The sequence below is a fragment of the Choloepus didactylus genome, chromosome 20 (assembly GCF_015220235.1).
Source record: "Choloepus didactylus isolate mChoDid1 chromosome 20, mChoDid1.pri, whole genome shotgun sequence".
In the NCBI taxonomy this organism is placed as follows: Eukaryota; Metazoa; Chordata; class Mammalia; order Pilosa; family Megalonychidae; genus Choloepus; species Choloepus didactylus.
Genome location: NC_051326.1, coordinates 19,839,459 through 19,863,100, shown reverse-complemented (window position 1 = coordinate 19,863,100; position 23,642 = coordinate 19,839,459). Strand labels below are relative to the sequence as shown.

The 23,642-nt window shown below is 34.1% G+C and overlaps 1 protein-coding gene across 1 annotated transcript in view; it reads right to left on the bottom strand.

Annotated features, from left to right (window-relative positions):
* Positions 1 to 23,642, bottom strand: part of LOC119516421 (disintegrin and metalloproteinase domain-containing protein 18-like) — a gene marked incomplete at its 3' end in the record, with an annotated part of 113,605 nt that overhangs the window by 47,768 nt on the left and 42,195 nt on the right. Inside the window, exons 8-10 of the mRNA XM_037812772.1 lie at positions 13,259 to 13,330; positions 12,871 to 13,037; positions 11,884 to 11,965 (exon numbers count right to left, since the gene is read on the bottom strand). Coding sequence (XP_037668700.1) covers positions 11,884 to 11,965; positions 12,871 to 13,037; positions 13,259 to 13,330 — 321 coding nt within the window. The remainder of the gene's footprint in view (positions 1 to 11,883; positions 11,966 to 12,870; positions 13,038 to 13,258; positions 13,331 to 23,642) is intronic.

The window sequence follows — 23,642 nt, the reverse complement described above, 5'->3', positions numbered from 1 at the left end:
ATTCTGTGTACACGCGTATCAGGCACTATGCTAGATGATGGGGATATAATGGCCTGTGTGAAAGAAATGGGCTTTGTACGCTTTTATTTTAGAAGAGGAGAAAGAAAATAAATAGAATATTCATAATAAACTTTCCAAATACAGACCATGAAAATTGCTATGAAGAAAATGAGATGTTCCAGTAAATAAAGTTGTGGAGAAGAATTGTTTTAGAAAAGGTTGTTAGAAAAATCGTTTTGGAATTGATGTTTAGTCTGAACTATCAAAATTGTGAAAGGAGCTAGCAGTATAAATAGGGGCAGGGTGCTTGAATGGGGACCTATTAAAAGGTTGAGATACACAATGAGTGAAATGAAGAAATAACAGGACAGAAATTAGGGATTTGTAGGTACAGCAATGGTAAAGAAATTTGCAATGGGAAGTCATTGATAAAATATTGGTAGTGATGCAGAGTGGCAGAACACTTGAGGTTATGTAATTTTGATAAACTAATTTTGATATTTTTCTCATCCCTTTAACCATTATGTGCAAAATCCTCAGAACATCTCTTAGTTCTGTAGTTTATTTGAAATTAGAGTGAGCAAAAGTTAAATAATATGCAGTTAAAAATTATAAATTCTGTATGTGTTTGCATGTGTGTGAATGAAAACAGGGACTATATCTGGCAATACGGAAAAATGAGTTGAGAAAGAGATATCCTCTCCTGTTATCCTATAATAGCTAAGCTTGTAAGAAAGGGAAAATCCCAGTGTCAGAATTTTAATGAAGTGTAAAGCCAGAGCAGAATATGAAAGATGATTTAAAAGAAAAGAGACATAAATTAATAATTAGAAACCTATGCTAATGAGCACACAAAATAGAATGAAGTAATTTATGAAACAACAATGTGAAGTGGGAAGGACAAAACTCTGTAGGATCAGATATTTTGTATACTGTTGATGCTATTGGTATTAATTCAAACTAGATTGTTATAACTTTAAGAAGTTAATTGTAATCAAGAGTGTAAACAAAAAAAAAACTAACATATACACAGAAAAGAAAATGGGAAGGAAATAAAAATGACACAAAAAATCAATTAAACACCAAAGAAAGTAAAATGGAGTAACTGAGAGCATAAAAGCTATAAGATCTGTAGAAAACAAATAGCAAAAGGAGTCATAAATCCTTCCTTATCAGTAATTACTTTAACTGTAAATGGATTAAGCTCTTCAATTAAAAAGCATATTGGCAAAATGGATAAAAATTTTTTAAAAATGATTCACCTATATGCTATCTAAAAGAGACATGATTTTGGATTCTAAGATACAATAAATGAAAGTGAGAGGATAGAAAATGATGTTCTATGCAAATAGTAAACAAAGGAGAGATGGTGTGGCTACACTAGTATCAGGGGAAAAAGTAGACCACAAGTCAAAAATTGTTACAAAAGGCAAAAAAAATATTTATATATTGACAAAAGTGTCAAACCATGAAGTGGGCATGACAAATATATATACCTAACAGCAGAGCCACAAAAATATATCAATCAAACATTAATAGAATAGAAATACTAAAGAGAGTTCTGTGGACTGAGATAAAAGAACTGAGAGGTCTGGAGGAGGGCACAAAATTGAAGAGCATTAGTAAGGGTAACTTAAAGGAAAAACAGAGAGAGGAAAAAATAGATCTGACAAATAAAAGCCAAAGGAGAAGATGGTTGACTCAAGAACTGCCTTTACAGTAATAACTTTGAAAGTTAACAGATTAAACTCTACAATTAAAAGATGCAGATTGGCAGAATAGATTAAAAAATATGATCCCTCTATATGCTGTTTACAAGAGACTCATCTTAGACCAAAAGATACAAATAGGTTTAAAGTTAAAGGATGGAAAAAGATATTCTATGCAAGTAGTAACCAAAAGAAAGCTGAGGTAGCTATCCTAATATCAGACAAAATAGACTTTAAATGTATAGAGGTAATAAGAGACAAGGAAGAACACTATATATTAATAAAAGGGGCAATTCACCAAGAAGAAATAACAATCATAAATGTTTATGTACCCAATTAAAGAATTCCAAAGTACATGAGACAAACATTGGGAAAACTGAAGGGAACTATAGACATTTTTACAGTAATAGTGGGAGACTTCAACACATCACTCCTTTCCAAAGATAAAACAACAAGACAGAGGATCAATAAGGAAATGGAGAACCTAAACAATATGATAAATGAATTGGACCTAACACATATATAGATTGTTACACTCCAAAACACCAGGAAATACATTCTTCTCAAATGCTCATGGAACATTCTCCAGGATAGACCATATGCTTGGGCACAAAACAGGTCTTAATAATATTAAAAAGATGGAAATTATTTAAAGCACTTTCTCTGATAATAATGGAATGGAGCTGGAAATCAATAACCACCAAAGAACCAGAATTTTCACATACATATGGAGGTTAAACAACACACTCTTAAATAAACAGTGGGTAAAAGAAGAAATTGCAAGAGAAATCAGTAAGTATCAGGAGACAAATGAAAACAAGAATACAACATACCAAAACCTATGGGGTGCAGTGAAGGCAGTATTGACAGGGAAATTTATAGCGCTAAACACCTACATAAAAAGGAATAAAGAGCTAAAACCAAAGACCTAACTCAATAGCTGAAGAAATTAGAGAAAGAACAGCAAACATACCCTAAAGCAAGTAGAAGAAAAGAAATAACAAAGATTAAAGTGGAAATAAATGAATTGGAGAACAGAGAGAGAGGGAGAGAGAGAATCAATAAAACCAAAAGTTGGTTCTTTGAGAAGGTCAACAAGATTGACAAATCCTTAGCTAGACTGACAAAGTCAAAAAGAGAGAAGATGCAAATAAGTAAAATCAGAAATGAAAGGGTGGTCAATACCATGGATCCCAAAGAAATAAAAAAAAAATCAGAAGAGGATACTATGAACAACTGTATACCAACAAACTAGATAACTTAGGTGAAATGAAAATTTCCTAGAAACGCATGAACAACCTATACTGACTCAAGAAGAAATAGAAGACCTCAACAAACCAATCACAAGTAAAAGATTCAATCAGCCATCAAAAGCCTTCCTACAAAGAATAGCCCAAGAACAGATGACTTCACAGGGGAATTTTTCCAAACATTCCAAGAACTAAACTCTTACAAAAATTTGAAGAAAAGGGAACACTACCTAACTCATTCTATGAAGCAAATATCACTCTAACACCAAAACTTGATAAAGATACTGTAAGAAAGGAAAACTACTGACCAATCTCTCTAATGAATATAGATGCAAAAATTCTCAACACAATATACTTGCAAATTGAATCCAATGGCACATTAAAAGAATTATACACTACAATCAAGTGGGGTTTACTCCAGGTATGCACGGGTTGTTCAACGCAAGAAAATCAATGTAATACAACACATTAACAAATTGAAAGGGAAAAATCACAAGCATCTCAATTGACATGGAAAAGGCATTCAACAAAATTCCACATCCTTTCTTGGTAAAAACAATTCAAAAGACAGGAATTGAAGGAAACATCCTCAATATGTTAAAGGTCGTATAAGAAAAACTCACAGTCAGCATTGTTCTCAATAGTGAGAGACTGAAAGCCCTCCTCCTAAGATTGGTAACTAGACAAGGATGCCCACTGTCACCACAGTTACTTAACATTGTTCTAGAAGTTCTAGCTAGAGCAATTAGGCAAGAAAAAGGAATAAAAGGCATCCAAATCAGATAGGAAGAAGTAAAGCTCTCATTATTTGCAGATGACATGATCCTATATTTGGAAAATCCCAAGAAAGCTGTGACAAAGCTACTTGAGCTAATAAACAAATTCAGCAAATTGGTGGGATACAAGAAAAATGCATGAAAATCAGTAGTTTCTATACACTAGTAATGTTCTAACCAAGGAGGCAATTAAGAAAAAAATTCCATTCACAATAGCAACTAAAAGAATCAAGTATCTAGGAATAAACTTAACCAAGAATGTAAAGACCAGTACACAGAAAACTACAAAACACTGCTAAAAGAAATCAAAGAAGATGTAAATAAGTGGAAAGACATTCTGTGTTCATGGATAGGAAGGCTTAATGTCATTAAAATGTCAATTCTACCCAAATTTATCTACATATTCAAAGCAATAGCAATAAAAATTCCAACAACCTACTCTGCAGACTTGGAAAAGTTAGTTATTAAGTGTATTTGGAAGGGAAAGGGGTCTCAAGTATCCAAAAGCATCCTACAAAAGAGAACAAATTGGGAGGACTTATATTTCCTGACTTTAAAGCTTACCACATTGGTCAAAGCAGCAAAGCATTGGCACAAAGATAGACATATTGATCAAATGGAATCAAATTGAGAGTTCAGAAATAGACTCTCAGATCTATGGTCAATTGATTTTTGATGAGGCCCCCAAATCCACTGAACTGGGACAGAACAGTCTTCAATAAATGGGGTTGGGAGAATTGGATATTCCTATCCAAAGGAATGAAAGAGGACCCCTATCTCACACCCTACATAAAAATTAATGCAAAATGGATAAAAGACCTCACTATAAGAGCCTGTACCGTAAAATCCTAGAAGAAAATATAGGGAAACGTCTTCAAGACCTAGTGATAGGAGGTAGCTTCTTAGACCTTACTCCCAAGGCACAAGCAACAAAAGAAAAAATAGATAAATGGGAACTCCTCAAAGTTGAACACTTCTGTGCTTCAAGGGACTTTGTCAAAAAGGCAAACAGGCAGCCTACTCAGTGGGAGAGAGTATTCGGAAACCATGTATCTGGCAAGGGTTTGATATCCAGTATATATAAAGAAATCCTACAACTCAGCAATAAAAGGACAAACAACCCAACTATTAAATGGGCAAAAGACATGAATACACATTTTTCCAAAGAGGAAATACAAATAGCTAAAAAGCACATGAAAAGATGTCCATCTTCATTAGCTATTAAGGAAATGCACATCAAAAACAAAATGAGATATCACCTCACACCTATGAGTGGTAGCTATTAAACCAACAGGAAACTACAAATGTTGGAGAGGATGTGAAGACATAGGAACACTTATCCACTGCTGGTTGGACTGTAAAATGGTACAGCCGCTGTAGAAGACACTTTGGCAGTTCCTCAGAGAACTATTGAGTTGCCCTACAACCCAGCAATTCCACTATTCGGTATACACCCAGAAGATCTGAATGCAGGGACACGAATAGATGTTTGCACACCAATGTTCATAGTACCATTATTCACAATTGCCAAAAGATGGAAACAAAGAGTCCATCAACATATGAGTGGATAAACAAAATGTGGTACATACATATGATGGAATATTATGCAGCAGTAAGAAGGAATGAGGTCTTGAAGCATGTGACAACATGGATGAACCTTGAGGACATAATGTTGAGTGAAATAAGCCAGGCACAAAAGGACAGATATTGTATGATTTCACTAATATGAATAACCAGAACATGTGAACTCAGAGTCCTAAAATGTAGACTATGGGGTACCTAGAAATAGACAGAAGCTAGGGAAGGGGGAGAGGTTACCTAATATGTACAAAATTGTTAACAAGGTTGAACTTAAATGTCTGGGAAGGATGGAGGTGATGATAGCTCATTAGTGGGATTACAAGTAATAGTTGTAAAGTCAAATCACCGATTAACACTAGAAATATAAGTAAGTTCTTGCAAAAACTACTACAAATTAACAAAATAATAGAGGGGGTAAACAGAAAAAAATAGCTATTGCAAACTAGGGACTATAGTTAATAATAATATTTTAATATTCTTTCATCAACAGTAACAAATTTACAACACCAATACTATGGTTCAGCAATGGGGAGTATGGGGGTATAGGAGGATTTGGGCTTTACTTTTTATTCTCATTTCTGTTCTGGAGTGATGAAAATGTTCTAAAATTGATCATGAGGATGTATGCACAGCTATGTGATGATACTGTGAGCCAGTCATTATATACTGTGGATGGTTTGTGTAGTATGTGAATATATGTCAATAAAATTAAAAAACAAAACAAACAAAAAATAGGAAATTTTATGTTGTATATATTTTACCACAACAAATTTTTTAAAAAATTCTTTCATTTTTCAGGCTTGACCACAGGCAATTACAAGACTTTGCCTGGCAGTCCCCATGGGGACAAATTTGGTGCATAGCCAGTATATTGCAGTTTTCCAAAGAGGGAGTTGCAGTCAAGGACCCCCCACCACCACCCTGGGCAGCCACATTCATATGCTTATCTGTATTCTTAGTCAGGGGATTCCACTGGGAGCCCTCCTGATTGGGGGAGGTAAGGGAGGCACTTTTTTCCACGTTAACTCAGTTCTTTCCTACTCCTAACCCTTCCCTCTCTTTCTCCCCTCAGCCCTTGGGCCCACAGAAATACAGGAGGCTTTTCTTTGGGGTTCTTTGGTAGTGAGACAAATCCTCCAGTCTGCACTGCATCTACCTGACCCTCATCCAGTACCATTCCATGGGGGAAAATGGAACACTGAGAAGCCAGCACCCTTTTTTGCCTCTTACTTATACTGTCTCAGTAAGTTAACGAAGGCTTGATTGTTGCTTTCAGTTTGGCTCATTGTCCTTATCAATCACTTTGACACCTCATTGCTTAACAAGGATAAGCAAGGGGGGGTCCCGAGAAAATAAATCCAAATCATAACACTGAGTAGTTTCCTTTAAAACTGCAGAGTATCCTAGAGTGAGCCAAACATTTGACATATTATGACCCTTGCACAAATAATTTGCTTTCACCATTTTACTGTATCATTCTTAAATATGAACAAATAGCAAAGGATCCTAGACTTTTGAAGAAAATCTTCTACAAGAAAAACAGAGATGAAAACAAAGCAAAAATAATGAATTTGAAGGACACAGAAATGAAAGAGGGACAATGTAACCCCAAAACTAAAAAAAAAAAAGAGAGAGAGAAAGAGAGATGATATAAAATTGTGAGCATGTGAGAACAAGAATATAAATTTAAAATATGTTAAAAGAAATGGAAATTTAAGGGACTGTTTCAAAGATATATGAGTCCAAAAAAGAAAATGGAAACAACTTTTGGTGGTGCAAAGTAAGGGTATCTGACTGAGAATTGTTTGATTGGTGAAGAAAGAGCTGAGGAGCCAAACAGGAGACAACGAGACATCCCAGTGATAGAGAATTGGAAGAAGTTCCATATACCATCATTATTTGTCACAGATACTTTGGGCAAAATCACTGACATTGGTAAATCAATTCTTCTCAAAGATGACCTACCAACCAATGCCAGTTCTCAAACAAGTTACAAATCTTCAACAAATTAGGTTCATAAACTGAGGCTAAAATTTAGAATTTTTGGATATTGTTAACATCACCACAGTATTGTTAATTTGTTGGCATTGATACAAGATCTAAATGCATAATCAGTGGGAATATGGTTTAGATGCAGATTACTGGTACACAAAGAATAATGCTGTTCCTTTACCATAGATAGTTTGGGAATTACTGTGCTAGATCATAAAGTTCAAGTGGAAGAGTGGCTTGTATCACAGCTTTAACCTGCTGCACTGCTTTATTTTGCTGGGGCTCTGCACAAAGCTAGCAGTCTTACAAGTTACTTGGTAAATTATTTGGAGAAGAATAGAAAAATATAGTATATGTTGATTACAGAATCTTAAGAGTTCAAACAAATAATGTGCTTTTTCCATAATGATGGGCAGTGCAAGGGCAGCATCTTATCTTTCCCTTTAGAGAGGATATACTCTTTCCTGCTTATTTGACCAATCAAAATGAGGTCATCAATATGGTGTACCAGTGTTATGAGGTGTGCACTAGATTATGGGAAAGAGCAGAAGAGTTGACACAGCACTTATGTACGATGGTGAATATATACTGCTGTACCTAATAGGTAGAAGTAAACTACTTTTGATTTGTTGTTGTTGTTGTTTTGGTTTTTAGTTTATTAGGAGAACAAAAAACATTTGCCAGGTTTTTGCCAAATCAGTAGCTACTTATCAGGAGCCAGAGAGTGCTGATTTCCTCCAGCAAAAGTAATACATTTCAAATAGACACTGTAAATAAAGTCACCAACTGATTAAATTTACAATCCATAGAGTAACTCTCTAAGATCCATCAGCTTGTTCATATTACAAACAGAACAGTTAAATGAGGATATGACAAGTATCATAATCCATGAATCTTTCAAGTCCTTGATGATGGCTCTACTCACTACAATTTCCCCAGGGTTGTGGTATTGCTTTGGTTCACTACTATTGTGGGGAACTTACAATATATATGTGTTCAAGATTTCAGGGTCTTCTCCAAGGAAACCAATATTCCTTCTGAAACAAGGGCTCCAGGAACTATGAAATGGATTAAATCTATAATCTAAATGAGGCAGCATGGTTTTCCATTGTGGCAACTCAATTCAGGTTTCTCATCATCAGATTTAGAGATTGTTTTTTCCCTTATCACAAAATCTTACTTCAGTAAAATGACTACTTTTTATAGATTGATGGTAAATTATCCACCGGCCTAGTTCCCTGTATGTCAAACACTCTGACTGTAGATGTGATCCTTGCTCCACAATGGGGATAGGAAAGATGGGAGCAGATGTCCGTAAATTTTGACTTACAGATCAAATCTGTTCTGCCACCTCTTTTTGTGTTATCTGCAGCTAAGAATGGCTTTTACATTTTTACAGGGCTGAAACATCAAAAGAAAAATATGTTGTAACACATGAAAAGTATATGATATTATATGGAACATATATACACATGGAACACAATCATGCTCATTGTTTTATATATTATCTATGTTGACTTTTACACTACAATGGCAGAATTGAGTAATGTGATAAGATTATGTGACCCACAAAGCCTAAAATATTTACTATCTGGACCTTTATAGAATAAGTTTACTAATTTCTAAGACAGAGCTTGAAATGAATGGGCATCACATTATAAGGAATCCAACTCACATGAGGTCATTACAGGGTCTTTAAACAAGGGAAGACTCACCTTCCTAGATGGTAAGGATCAGCTGACCAAGAATTCTTAGGGGAATTTGGGTTCTAGAATTATCAGATTTATCTTGTTTTATCAGATGCCACCATCTTAAATCTAAGGTCACACTCCTTTCTAATTACTGTCTTCATCATAAAATAACAGATTTGTCACAGCTCTATACCAACTAGCTTCTATAATCCTTCAACATGTACAACTGATGCTGGGTCTGATTCTCTGCTATATCTGCCTAGAAGTTATATATGTATAAAAAGAAAACTAATTTAAAGATATCACAGGATCCAAGAAGAAATAATTTAATAAAAGGAACTGGTCAAAAGGTAATAAATAAATGGACGGGGCAACAGAAAATGATGAGGCAACTCTGGGATTAGTAAAAGCATGGTGCCGCTACCAATACCAGGACAGGATGGCTATATTAATGAGATACTGTTATTTGAACCCAGAAACCAGTGCTGTTCAGCAGCAGCTAACCCCGCAGAAGAAGGAACTGTTCCACAGGAACGGGAAGCACTAAGGTCTGAAGCACTGCTCCTGTCAGGGCCAGATGTAGGAATACTCTGAATTTTTCCCTCTTGCTTACAATCATCCGCATTTCCTGAACATTCCTAAAAGCCAGATGGCTAAAGAGCCTAGAAAATATACACACTCCCTGTGAGGCAGATGAGAGCAGAGGATAAGCAGGAAATGGATCTGAGGGCCTTTTGGTGAATGACTGACCAGAATATAAATATTAACAAATATTTGAGGTTGCAGAAATATAATTTTAAAAAATAAAAGAGAGAAAACAAGTTAGATAACCAATCAAAAAGATCTAGCATGTAATTAACAAAATTCCAGAAAGGACAGAAACAATAGAAAGAAAGAAAACTATCAAATAAGTAATATGGCAAAATTTCTCAGACCAGAAGTTAATCAGTATTCATATTGAAATGGTTTCCATATAACTAGCAAGTTGAATGAAAAAGAGACACCATCCAAAGATAAAAAAATCTTAAATGCTTCTACAGAGAAAACAGGCCACATACAAAGGAATGAGAGTAAGAATGTCATACTTCTAAAGAAAATATAAGAGGAGAAGACCTTTAATATTCCCAGTTATAATTCTTTTATAATTAAAATCAAGCAATCAATATTTTGTAAGAATTAGTTTCTCAATCATACAGCTCTCAAGCAATTTACCGCCCATCATTCCTTCTCTGTAAAGTATAGGGTCTTGTGTTCCACCAGAATCAATTTTCAATCATACAGCTCTCAAGCAATTTAGTGCCCATCATTCTTTCTCAGTGACGTATAGGCTCTTGTGTTCCACCAAAATCAATAAGCAAAACATGAAAGAAGAATGCATATATTCTAAAAGAAAAAAGTTTGAAGATTCTCAGACATTAGTTATGCAGCAGGTATAAAAATATAGATTAACTAAAAGCCTAGGTCTCTGGAAGACTATATCCAGAGTAAAAAGGAGGAATTTCTGAAACATGTAGAAAAGTAGAGACATTGCATACTTTTATTAAAGAATTTGAGCACAGTGTGATACAACTGTTAAATTTAGGAAGGACAAAAAGTTATATAATAAAGGCAGTCATTTCATTATTTGTCTCACCAGAAGACAAAACTTATGCAAATCTAATAAGCTATATCATTATAGAGGAGGCATGCAGGGAGGCAGAACATAGATGCTTTGAGCTATTTGGATGTGAAACTCTGAAAAATAATAGGAAGTCAATAGATAATATCTAAAATTGAATAGTCAAATATTGTATGGACATACTCTTTAGAAATATAGAGTAACACAATGAACAAACTATACCTATACATATAAACATGTATGAGTCTCAGAAACTCAGCCTTGGGCAAAAGAATACAGATGCAAGAATTCACACTGCATGGTTGCATTCACAAAAAAGTTCAAAAAAGACACAAAACTAACCAATGTTGACAGATGTCAGACCAGTGGCTTCCTTTGGGATGGGTAGTAACTGGGAGGAGGTACGAGTCATAGGAGTCTTTGAAGTATTAATAATATTCTATTTCATCTGTGTGATTTTAACATCTATGTGTTAACATGGTGAAAAGTAATTGAATTGTATACATATGACTTTTACACTTGAATCTGTATTTGAAGTAATGACATAATGCTTTTATTTAAAAAAGAAACAAATATGAAATTATAGATCAGGAGGAGATGTTCAAAGAATTTGGGAAGAAGATTTTAGGGTTGGAGATTATGCAGGTGACTGATTTTTCAAATCAGTATTAGCCTAATAATACCATTTGTATTTAGAATAAGTATATTTGCATTACTTGATGAACAAAAAACAACTTTAAAAGAAAAAGCAATTTTACTGGAGTTATATGTTTCAACATGTATATACCTTTTTAAAAAGCTGTTCAAAATTAGTTTCAGAATTATATGTAAAATAAGCACAATGCGAAACAATACTAAATATTCCTTATGGATGCATGCATTTGTAACAATAGCATGAAGTATGCATGGAATGTTAAACACATAGTCGTGATTTTTGTTATTTATTGAAATCAAAGAATATGTACAGCAGGCTTCAACTCTGCTCCAATATTTTATTTGCTTAGAAAATCTGAAGCAAATGTTGCTGTCTATTATGACTAGTTGGTGAATGGGTATACTAATATTTGTTTATATTCTTTTCCTCATGCCTGAAATTTATAATTAAATTAATTTTCTGAGACGCAAATAATTTGTCCCAAGAAAATAATAATAAATACACAGATAAAGAAAAATATCAAATTACATACCACTTAACTACATTGAATAGTATTTATAAAATACACAGTTTAAAAAATAGCAATATAAAGAAGGATAAAAATTACGTACCAGAGCAATACCTGCATCGTAGTTTTTATTACATATTGTGCCAGGAAATGTTGCTCCCACATGTTTAGGATGTTTCCTGTAACTACATGATTACAGTATTACCTTTTTAATTGATACAGTTATTCAGAACAACTTACTATATTACTAAATTAAATCTACCTTGCCTAAACTTTTGATAATGATTTTGAAAATATACCAAGGTCTGATATAGATAATATTTTTAAAAAATTATTTTAAAATGCTCAAATCTTGGAAAATTATAATTCACTTTCTTAATATCAATGTTCTTTCCTCACTTAACTCCTAGATTTGATATAATTTTATCACCTCAGATGCTCTTCATTTTTTTTTATTCTGCCTTCACTGTTTTGGTCATTAAAGGTTAAATGACTTTAATGAAGAACAAATCTCACCTACCCTAAAGATAAGCATGTTTTTAAAAATTTAATATTTGAAAAAATAAAAAGACTTCTTAGTCAAATAGTAGACAACAAACCATTAAAATACCATGGGTACTGTACACTTTGAAGGATTGTGTGTTATGTGAATATATATCCCAATAGAATTGCATTTTTAAAAAATGCAGAAGAAATATGTGAGTCCCCCCCAATGGTACATTCATAAAGGATTAACAAAAAAAAAATTACCATGAGCAATATTCACAGAATAGTGTCAATTTTTACATCATTAATAAGATGAGGGTTCTATGTATTTTGTAGCAGAGTTGATATCATAAATTTTAATTAAATGAAAAGTTTTTCACTTTAATTATACCAAAAAAAAAAAATCATATTGTTATACAACTGAGTCATGTTTTTTATTTTTATAATATTTCCAACTACACTATCACCTTCATCACAGCAATTATATTTTGTATCATTTCCAAAGGGTGCTACGGAAAATTGAAGAACATAAAAAATGCATTAAATTACTAATTTAATGTAATATTTATGCATGTGTCTTTATAATGCAGAACATTGTGCTTACATAAGTAAGTATGCTGCGTCATGGGGCCGAAGGATTAGATAGTCCTGTTTCCATGCCAAAAATGTTTGCAATAAATCATCAGCATCCCCGTTGGTAGAAATTTGGTTTTTACTTGACCATAATTCCAAGGAGGGCATTAAAACAGTCAAATTGAACTGGGTAAACATCTAAAAACAAGATTTGTGATATATTTATTCAAGTAATATATACATATACTGTACATATATAAGTACAGTAAAACAGTACATAACAATAATCAAAAGGTTCAGTTGAATATTTTGGATATTAAACTGATAAAAAAACCTTTAATTTATTAATTTTAATGAGAATTCAAATTATTTTCAATATTTTTTCTTAAAATTATAAATAGGAAAAACTAAAAACTTACAGTGTTGACAAGGCCAATAATTTGGACAATTTTCTGTGTTACAGCCATCATTTCAGATCCCATGTAATCAAACTGAAAAACAAATTTGATATTTTACTGTTTCTATTAAAAATCTAAGCCATACTAATTTTTTGAGTGGTGAATAGATCTTGACTATACCAGGCATTGAATTGATATTCCTTCCTTTCATCCTCCTATTTCTCTACATCATCTAAATTCCCTTTTTTTCCCCTGGTACGGGGGGGAGGGTAAGAGAAGCGGTATCTTATCTTCATCTATACTAAGCAAAGCCATTTCTCCATGTTGGCCACTGCTGAGACTATCTTCACATGGTCTCAAGTCAAAAGACCAAAACCATATTTTGATTGTATTGTATGACATGTTATTTTTCTTTTTATCATCTTTTTTATTATTGCTAAAACAAACAAACAATTTTTCTTGTAGTAATCAATATGTTCAATTGCTGACTGTGGTGATAAATGCACAACTTTATGATGATATCATGAACAACTGATTGTACACTGTGGATAAATGTATGGTATATGAATATAACTCCATAAAATTGTAGGAAAAAATATATATAGGAGTAAAAGTGTTGGAGAAAACATGGTGAGAGGGATGTACCTATCTACTGTTGATGAGCAGGTAGAATGGTGTAGCCTTTCTGAAGGTCAGTGTGGTGGTTCCACAAAAAGTTAAGTATGTGGGGACCATAAGGTCCTGCAACCCCATTATGGGGCATGTCATTTGAAGATCTGAGAGCAGAGACATGAATGGACACTTGCAAACTGGTGTTCATGGAGGCAGTAATTATGATTTGCAATAGGTGGAGGCAACCTAAGGGTCCATAGACTGAGGAAGAGAATGGTGAACTGTGGCGTATGCATACAATGGAATATTGAGCAACTACGAGAAGGAGTGAAACTGTGAGACACACAACGAGGTGAATGGATCCTGGACACAGTATTTGAGTGACGTACACCAGAAATAAAGACAAACACTATAATGCCTCACCAATATGGACTAACTACAATGTGTAAACTCAGAATTGAATCTTAGAACATAGACTAACATGAAAATGATTATTGTAATGGTCCCCAGATTGTAAGCTCTTACAGCAGTCAACTATATTACTGAATTGTAATGCCTATCTCTAAACTTTGAGATGCTGATCCCTTAGTGTATAACCTGATTGGTCTCTGGAACAATGCGTATCTCTGAGCCACCTGAAACTCGGAGCTAGAGTTCAGCAAATATGAATGTCAGTATTAGCACATACAGCTACTGTTAAAAAAAAAAAAAGGCTGAAATAGAGCTCAGACTTCAATTAGTGATATGAATGAAGCAGATCTGGTTAAGACTAGAGCAAATCGGGCCAAAGGGTAAAGGTCAAAACTGACTGTGTTTTAAAACTTTGACTTCCATGTGAGACCAAGGGAAGAGACGTCTATTTGGTGCAGGATCTGTATTTTCTAAACAGTATAACTCTATAGTCAGTTTGTTCAAACACCACAATTACATGGAACTTTGAATAGGAAGTGAGATATGGTAGGTTAGTATAGGTTAGACTGAAATAGTGATACATCTCAAAGTAATTTGGGCAGAGAATAAAAAATATATTTACAGCCCGCCCCCCCCCCCCCGAGGAGCTGGGGGAAGGTGCAGAAGTGTTGGACTTCCTCACCTGGACTGGTGTTGATGTCACAAACATTGGGACTGGCAGTTTGATGTGCTGAGCCCTCTATTGTGGGACTTGCCCTTATGAAGCTCGTTACTGCAAAGGAGAGGCTAAACTTGCATATAATTGTGCCTAAGAGTCTCCCCCTGAGTACCTCTTTGTTGCTCAGATGTGGTCCTCTCTCTCTCTATCTGAGCCACCTCGGCAGGTGAACTCACTGCCCTCCCCGCTACGTGGGACCCGACTCCCAGGGGAGTAAATCTCCCTGGCAATGCAAGATATGACTCCTGGGGATGAAACTGGACCCGGCATCATGGGATTGAGAATATCTTTCTAGCCAAAAGGGTGATGCAAAATGAGACGAAATAATTTCAGTGGCTGAGAGATTTCAAATGGAGTCGAGAGGTCACTCTGGTGGACATTCTTATGCACTATATAGATAACGCCTCTTAGGTTTTAATGTATTGGAATAGCTAGAAGTAAATACATGAAACTACCAAACTCCAACCCAGTAGTCTGGACTCCTGAAGATGACTGTATAATAATGTAGATTACAAGGGGTGACAGTGTGATTGTGAAAAGCTTGTGGATCACACTTCCTTTATCTAGTGTATGGATGGATGAGTATAAAAATGGGGACAAAAACTAAATGACAAATAGGGTGGGATGGGGGGGATGGTTTGGGTGTTCTTTTTTTACTTTTATTTTTTATTCTTATTCCGATTCTTTCTGATGTAAGGAAAATGTTCAGAAATAGATTGTGGTGAGGAATGCATAACTATATGATCGTACTGTGAACAGTTGATTGTATCCCATGGATGATTGTATGGTATGTGAATATATTTCAATAAAACTGAATTAAAAAACAAACTAACTATATTTTGCCTTCCCTTTGCAAGACCATATAGATTCTTCAGGTCTACAAGTTAATATATATCCTAGCCACAACATTCTAAGCAATATAAGTAAATACAGAGCTGCTCTCTGACCACCACTGAGAACAGGAGTCTGCCGAGGCCCATAGGATATTCAACTTGATCTAAACCTCCAAAACTTGGTATTGCTGGAACTCTAGAACCCAGATATGACACTGAGCATGAAACACGTCCCCTACCCCACCCCATTTTATGTACCTGAGGAAGAAAAATACTTTATCAGAGAACATTTTATCTCTAAGGATCTTTTGCTGGTCCTTTCTAAAGTCACTAGATATTTTGTTGAAATGGACATTTTCATAATTTTTATATGAACTACTTTTTTGATGAAATATCTGTTTATTTCCCATTGTCCTATGCCATTTCTAAATACTTCCCATTGGTTATATACAAATTTTGAATTTCAAGTTTTAATCATATTGTAGAACTATTTTATCAGTTTTCTGTGTATATGTTTATACATATTCTGACATATAAAATACAAGGTTTTTAAATAAAATTTTAATATTCTAAAATATTTTCCTTTGTGTTGTGTGTATCATTGGTTGATTCATTTTTATTGTTAAGTAGTAATCCATTGCACATTGGGTTGTTGTACATTGGGTTCCAGCATTTAGAAATTACAAACAAACCTGCTAAGAACACTTGTATATCAGTTATTGTATGGATATATGCTTTCACTTCTTTGGGGTAAATACTTCAGCGTGCTATTATTTAGGATATAGTTTCAGATGCCAGAGTACAGATCCTCCAAAATATGTGACTTATTCATGACAGAATTACTCATCTCCTACTTAAAAATTTAAGTGTAAGTATAATAACATGCTGATATGCTAGTGACATGTCAGAAACCACCATTGTTTTCCTTAACCCTCTCTAAGGTCTGGACTTTCTCTGTCTAATCCAAGATAACTCATCACTGCACACTACTTTACTATTTCATGAAAAGGGAAAAAGGAAGACGGGAAGAGAGGGTATTACTTTATATTTTAGAACTTAAATCAAAATTGTGCCCATTACTTCCATTTACATGACACTGACCAAAACCTAATCAAGTGGACACCCTCCAAGAGTGGTTGGAAAATGGGACTACTTTGTTCCCAGCTAAAAGTAGTGAGATACAGTCTGTTGAGGGTCTGTCCTTGTGAAACAAAAAGATAACTATTATCTTCTAAAAGGAAATTAGAACATGATCACAATTAATTGAAATAATTAACATGCTTGATTTTACATTATCTTGATTTTGCATATGTTTTCTGTAATCCTTTGTTTTTGACTCTTTTTACATCACTAATGTTTGTCTTCTTGGGGTTTATGTGACATAAATTCAACTTTAAAAATTTAAGTTTAAGTTTAAGTATTAAAAGTTGCTTGCAGAAAAAAAATATGCAAAAAACAAGAATATTAACATATTGTAAAGCGGAATGTTGCATTCATTTGGAGAATATTAGAAACATTTCTGGAATACTAAAACCCCAAACTTTGATAGTACACCTATTGGTAATGGCCCATATTTACTCAGTTCAAATGGACTGCTTCAATGTCCTCCTTGGAATTGTGGTCAAATAAAAAACAAATTTCTACCAATGGGGATGCTGATGACTTATTACAAAGTTCTGAAAGGTGCAAAAGAAAAGCAACAAGGTGCCCCAATAAGATTAAGTGCCAATTTCTCATCAGAAACCATGGAGGCAAGACGGCAGTGAAATTAAATATTTAAAGTGCTGAAAGAAAATAATTGCCAAATAAGACTTATATCCAGTGAGTCTTTCAAAAATGAGGGAGATTAAGAAATTATAAGTTAAGCAAAATCTGAGGGAAATCATCACCAATAGATCATTCCTACAAGCAATGCTAAAAGGATTTCTTCAGACTGAAGGAAAGGACACTAGACAGTGGATCAAAGTGGCAAAAAACAATAAAAATCTCCAGTAAAGGAAACCACATGAGTAACTATAACTGCCAGTACTGCTGTATTATATTTTTTGTATGTAAACCCATGTACTGGTTTGTATATATTATGTCCCCCAGAAAAAGCCATGTTCTTTGACACAATCTTGTAGGGGAAGACATATTAGTGTTGATTGAGTTGAATCATTTGGATTAGGTTTTTTCCATGGAGATGCGCCCCACCTAACTGCGGGTGATAACTCTGATTGGATAATTTCCATGGAAGTGTGGCCCCACCCATTCAGCGTGGGCCTTGATTAGTTTACTAGAGCACTATATAAGCTCAGACAGAAGAAGCAAGCTTGCTACAACTGAGAGGGACACTTTGAAGAACACACAGGAGCTGAGAGAGGCACTTCAGCTTACCGAGACATTTTGGAGACAGCCTTTGAAAGCAGACTTTTGCTCCAGAGAAACTAAGAGAGGACAAATGCCCCAAGAGCAACCTAAGAGTGACATTTTTGAGGAACTGCAGCCTAGAGAGGAACATTCTGGGAGAAAGCCATTTTGAAATCAGAACTTAGAAGCAGATGCCAGCCACATGCCTTCTCAGCTAACAGAGGTTTTCCGGACACCATTGGCCGTCCTCCAGTGAAGGTACCTGATTGTTGATGCATTACCTTGGACGCTTTATGGCCTTAAGACTGTAAATGTGAAACGACATAAGCCCCCTTTTTAAAAGCCAATCCATTTCTGGTGTTTTTCATTTCGGCAGCATTAGCAAACCAGAACAGATGGATAATGGCTACGATGGCCCATCATTGTCAATGTAAATAACACCACTCAATTGTTAACTGGAATTGTATAAAATGGGAAATTTTAGTTTGTATATATGTTTACCAGAAAAATTAAAAAAAAAAAACATAGATATGCATTATATAAGGAGCAAATCCTATTGGAAACTGCACTATAGGTAATAGTACAAATATAATAAGATTGTTCTATCAGTTGTACCAAAAGTACCAAAAAATTATATATTTATAATAATATTGTTTTATCAATTATAACAAAGTCATCACACTAATTCAAAATGTTAATGATATGGAAACTGGGTATGAGGGGATGCATGGGATATCTGTACTTTCTGCATTATTTTTCTGTAAACCTACAATTTTTCTAATAGAAAAATTATAATGACTGAAAAAAAGGAAAATAATACATTACAGCAGGGATGACAGCAAGATGGAGGAGTAGAGAGTTCCTAACTTGTTTCCCCATGAAAGCATCAGCAAACAAGCAAAAACTGTCACAATGAACTTTCTTAGAACTCTGGGAAACAGTCAAATATTTACAGCAACCAAAAAAAAAAAAAAAAGCTGAATCTAGAAAAGGCAACTTAAAATGGTAAGAAACTTCATATTGCTTTTACCAGGCCTCACCCCACCTGCTTCTGTAACAGCAGCAATCTTAAGGCAGCCTATGTTCCCAATGTGGGTCCCTGATTCCAGGTTCCAAGTTAGCAGCTCACACCTCATTCACAACTTGGGGTGTATTTCTGTACTAACCCATCTGGTATCTCCCTGAAAGTCTGACCAAAGGCACCCATCTTTGTTTTGCCTTTCCTGGAACTCAAGGTGGAGAAGCTGCAGGCACTGTTGCAAAAACACATAACTGAACAATCAAAGTGAGGTGAAAGAATACAGTTGAGATATATGATAGAGTGATTGGGATCTGAGAAGAAAAACTGGAGAATCTTCTTGATAAATTAGGTCATTCAAGAGCACCCATGAAAGCCAGGCTGCAGATTCAGGGCAAGATGCATGCTTGGAAAAAACTTCAGAGGACCCTATGATTGTAAGTCAGGCAGATCTGTAAACTCAGGGAAAGCATGGCTGAGCATTGAAGGAGAGCCCCAGCAAATAGTCAATCTGCAAAGACTGGAAGGGATGTTTGTTAAGTTTGTTTGCCATTTTGTTTTATGTGTTTTCTATAGGGTTTCTTTTAAGTTCCTTTCATTTAAGGAATTACATGTCACTAGCTGAAGACAAAAAGGAACAGAGACTTCAGTGACTACACAGTCAAGGAATACAGTCCTTGTGAAAATAGTTTTCAAAAATAAACAAATACATTATTACAGCCTAAACAATCAAAAGAAGAACAAACTCTAGAAAAGGGAGAGAATCTGAATTATAGAATTGCTCATTATAATATTGAAATGCATAGAACTCAATCAAAAAACCACAAGGAATACAAAAAAGCAGGAGAGGAAGGCCTATTCTAAGAACAAAATAAAGTGATAGACAGGATGAGGAAGTCCAGATATTGGATTTACCAGACAAAGAAGTGACATCAATATTCCTAAACATGCTCAATGAACTGAAGGAAAACATGAACAAAGAATTAATGTATATTAGGGAAATGATATATGAACTAAATGAAAAGATTAAAAAAGAGATAGAAATTATAAAACTAGAAAACCAATCAGAAATTCTGGAACTGAGAAATACAAACTGAAATAAAATAGACATTGAACAGATTCAACAGCACATTTCATTAAGCAGAAGAGTCAATGAACATGAAGATAGGGAAATTGAAATCTTATAGGCTGAGAAAGGAAAGAAAAAAGACTGAGTAAAGTAGAGTCTGGGGAGCATGTGGACACCATGAAGTGTATCAACATACACACTATGGGAGTCCCAGAAGGGGGTGGGGCAGAAGAATATTTGAAGCAATAATGACTGTAAACTTCCCAAATTTGATGAAAGCCATGAATCTATACATCTGATAAACTCAACACACTCAAGATAAATGCAAAAGATCCACAATGAGAAACATAATCAAAATCTCCAATGCCAAAGATGAGAGAATACTGACAGCAGCAAGACAGAAGCCACTCATTGCCTTCAAGGGATCCTTAATAAGATTAACAGACAATTTCTCATCAGAAACCACAGAGGCCAGAAGACAGAGGGATGGCATATTTAAATAGCTGAAAGAAACAACGTGTTGGGCAAGAATTCTATATCCAGCAGGCCTATTCTTCAAAAATGAGAGAGAAATTAAGACATTCTCAAATAAACAAAAATTGATGGAGTGGTCACTTGACCTAACTTAAAAGAAATTTCCTTTAGGTTGTAAGGAAAGGACACTAGACATTAAGAACTTAAACATAAGAATTAAAACTACAAAACTCTTGGAAGAAAAGGGGAGAAAATCTTCATGACCTTTGATTTGGCAATGGATTCTTTGATATAACAGTGAAAGCACAAGCAAGAAAATAATAAGTAGATAAATTGGATGTTTGTCAAAATAAAAAAAAAAATTTTACACCAGAGGATATTATTAAGAAAGTAAAAAGGCAATCTATGGAATGGAAAACAAATATTTGGAAACCATATTTCTGATAAGATTTTTATATCCAGAATATATAAAGATCCCTTACAACTCAAACAATTAAAAGATAAACTATTCAATTAAAGAGTGGCAAGTGGCTTGAATAGCCATTTTTCCAAAGAAAATATTAAAAAGGCCAATAAGCACAGGTAAAGATATTCAACAGCATTAGACATTAGTGATATGCAAATCAAAACCGCAGTATCACATCCAATAACATGGCTATTATTTAAGAAACAGAAAATATGTTTTGGGGAAGCTGTGGATAAACTGGAACCCTCAAGCACTGATGATGGGAATGTAAAATGGTACAGCCACTGTGGAAAACAGTTGTCAGTTCCTCAAACAGTTAAGCATAGAATTACCACATGATCAGCAATTCCACTCCTAAGTATAAATCCAAAAGAATTGAAGACAGAGTCTCAAAGAGACCCTTATATGCCAGTGTTCATAATAGCATTATTCCCAAAACCCAAAGTTGGAAACAACCTATGTATACCATCAACAGATAAATGGATAAACAACATGTGCTATACAAATATAGAATATTATTGGAATAATAGAATATTATTCAGCCTTAATAAGAAATATAGTTTTGATACATGCTATAACATGGATGAACCTTGAAAACATATGCTAAGTGAAATAAGTCAAAAGGAAAAATATTGTGTGATTCCACTTGTATGAAATATTTAGAATAACTAATTTCATAGAGACAGAACGTTGAATAGAAGTCACCATGGACTTGGGAAAGGAGTAAATGAAATATTATTGCCTAATCACTACAGAGGTTCTGTTTGGGATAATGAAAAATTTCTGGAAATAATGGTAATGGTACATATCACCATTAATGTACTTAATGTCACTGAATTGTACACTTAAAATGGATAAAGGGTAAATTTTAGATATATTTTATCAAAAAAAGGAAATATATGATCTCAATAGACACAGAAAAAATAATTCGATATAGTTCAACAACTTGCTAAAAATTCAGAAAACTAGGAATGTTGAAAAAAATCTCAGAAAACTAGGAATACTAGGGATCTTCCTCAATATTATAAAGATTATCTACAAAAAAACTAATAGCTAATATATTTAGAGAGAATGCTCTCGAGGTAGAGGAAAAGATTAAAATTTCTACCATATTCTATTCAACATTATCCTGGAGAGTAAGCTAGGGCCAATAAAGCAAGAAAATGACATAGGGAAAAAAAAAAGAAGAAACAGTAATAAAAGATCAAAAAGGAATTAAAAGTGTCATTATTCACAGATGACATTATCGTGTATAGAGAATATTAAGATCAGAGTTATAAAAAAGTTTTAAAATTACCAACAAAACTTAAAATTTAAATTTAAAAGTACCATTTACTATAACATCAAAAAGCATCAAATACTTAACAGTAAATCTAACAAAAGATGTGCAAGACCATTACAGAAATTAACAAAGCTTCAAAGGTGTGTGTATGGGGGCTTTTCCATGTTTGTAGATTGGAAGATTCAGTATTGTTAAGATTACAATCCTCCCCAAAGTGAAAAATTCAATGCAATAAAAATCAAAATCACAGTGTTTTTTAGAGAAAATTTAAGGCCAAATATAAATTGTATTTCAATGCAAAGGGCCCAAAATAGTCATAGCAATTATGAAGAATTAGGAGAGGACTTAAATCAGCAGATTAAAAGGCAATAAAGCTACAATAATTAAAACAGTGTAGTATTGATTCAACAAAATATAAATAGGCCAAAGGAATAGAGTGGCATCCTGAAATAGGTCTACACGTATCCAGTTACATGAGTTTCTAAAAATTGCCAGCTCAATGAAATTAGAAAGTTTTTCAATAAATGGTGCTAGAATAAAATAAACTTTAACCTCTACTTCAGACCATACACACTTATCAATTAGAGATGGACCACAGAACTATATGCATAAAGACAAAGAAAAAATTCCAAAATAAAATATACAAGAAAATATTTATGTCCTTGGGTTAGGAAAATATTTCTTAAAAGAGAACACAAAAATAATAACACAAATGCTACATTACACTGAAATTCTTTATAATTAAGAACTTAGATCTATCAAAAGACACCATTAAGAGAATTTAAAAGCAAGCCATAGGCTGGGAAAGGATATTTCCCATACAGCCATCTGACAGAGGATTCATATTGCAATATATAAAGAATCCCCAGCAAGCAATAAGGAAAATTAAAATTAAAATGGGAAAAAATTGTATAGTAATTTCTTGAAGAAAATATTCAAATGATCTATAACAATATGAAAAAGTGCTCAAACTCATTAGTCTTCAAATAAATGCAAATAAAAACCACAATATGATATCATTACACATCTAACCAGAATGGCTAAAATTTTAAAAAGACCATCAATACCAACTGTTTATGATGACATGGAACCCCTGGATCTCTCACACACTGCTAGTGGGAGAATCAATTGGTACATCACTTTGAAAAACTACTTATCATACTCTCTAAAGAT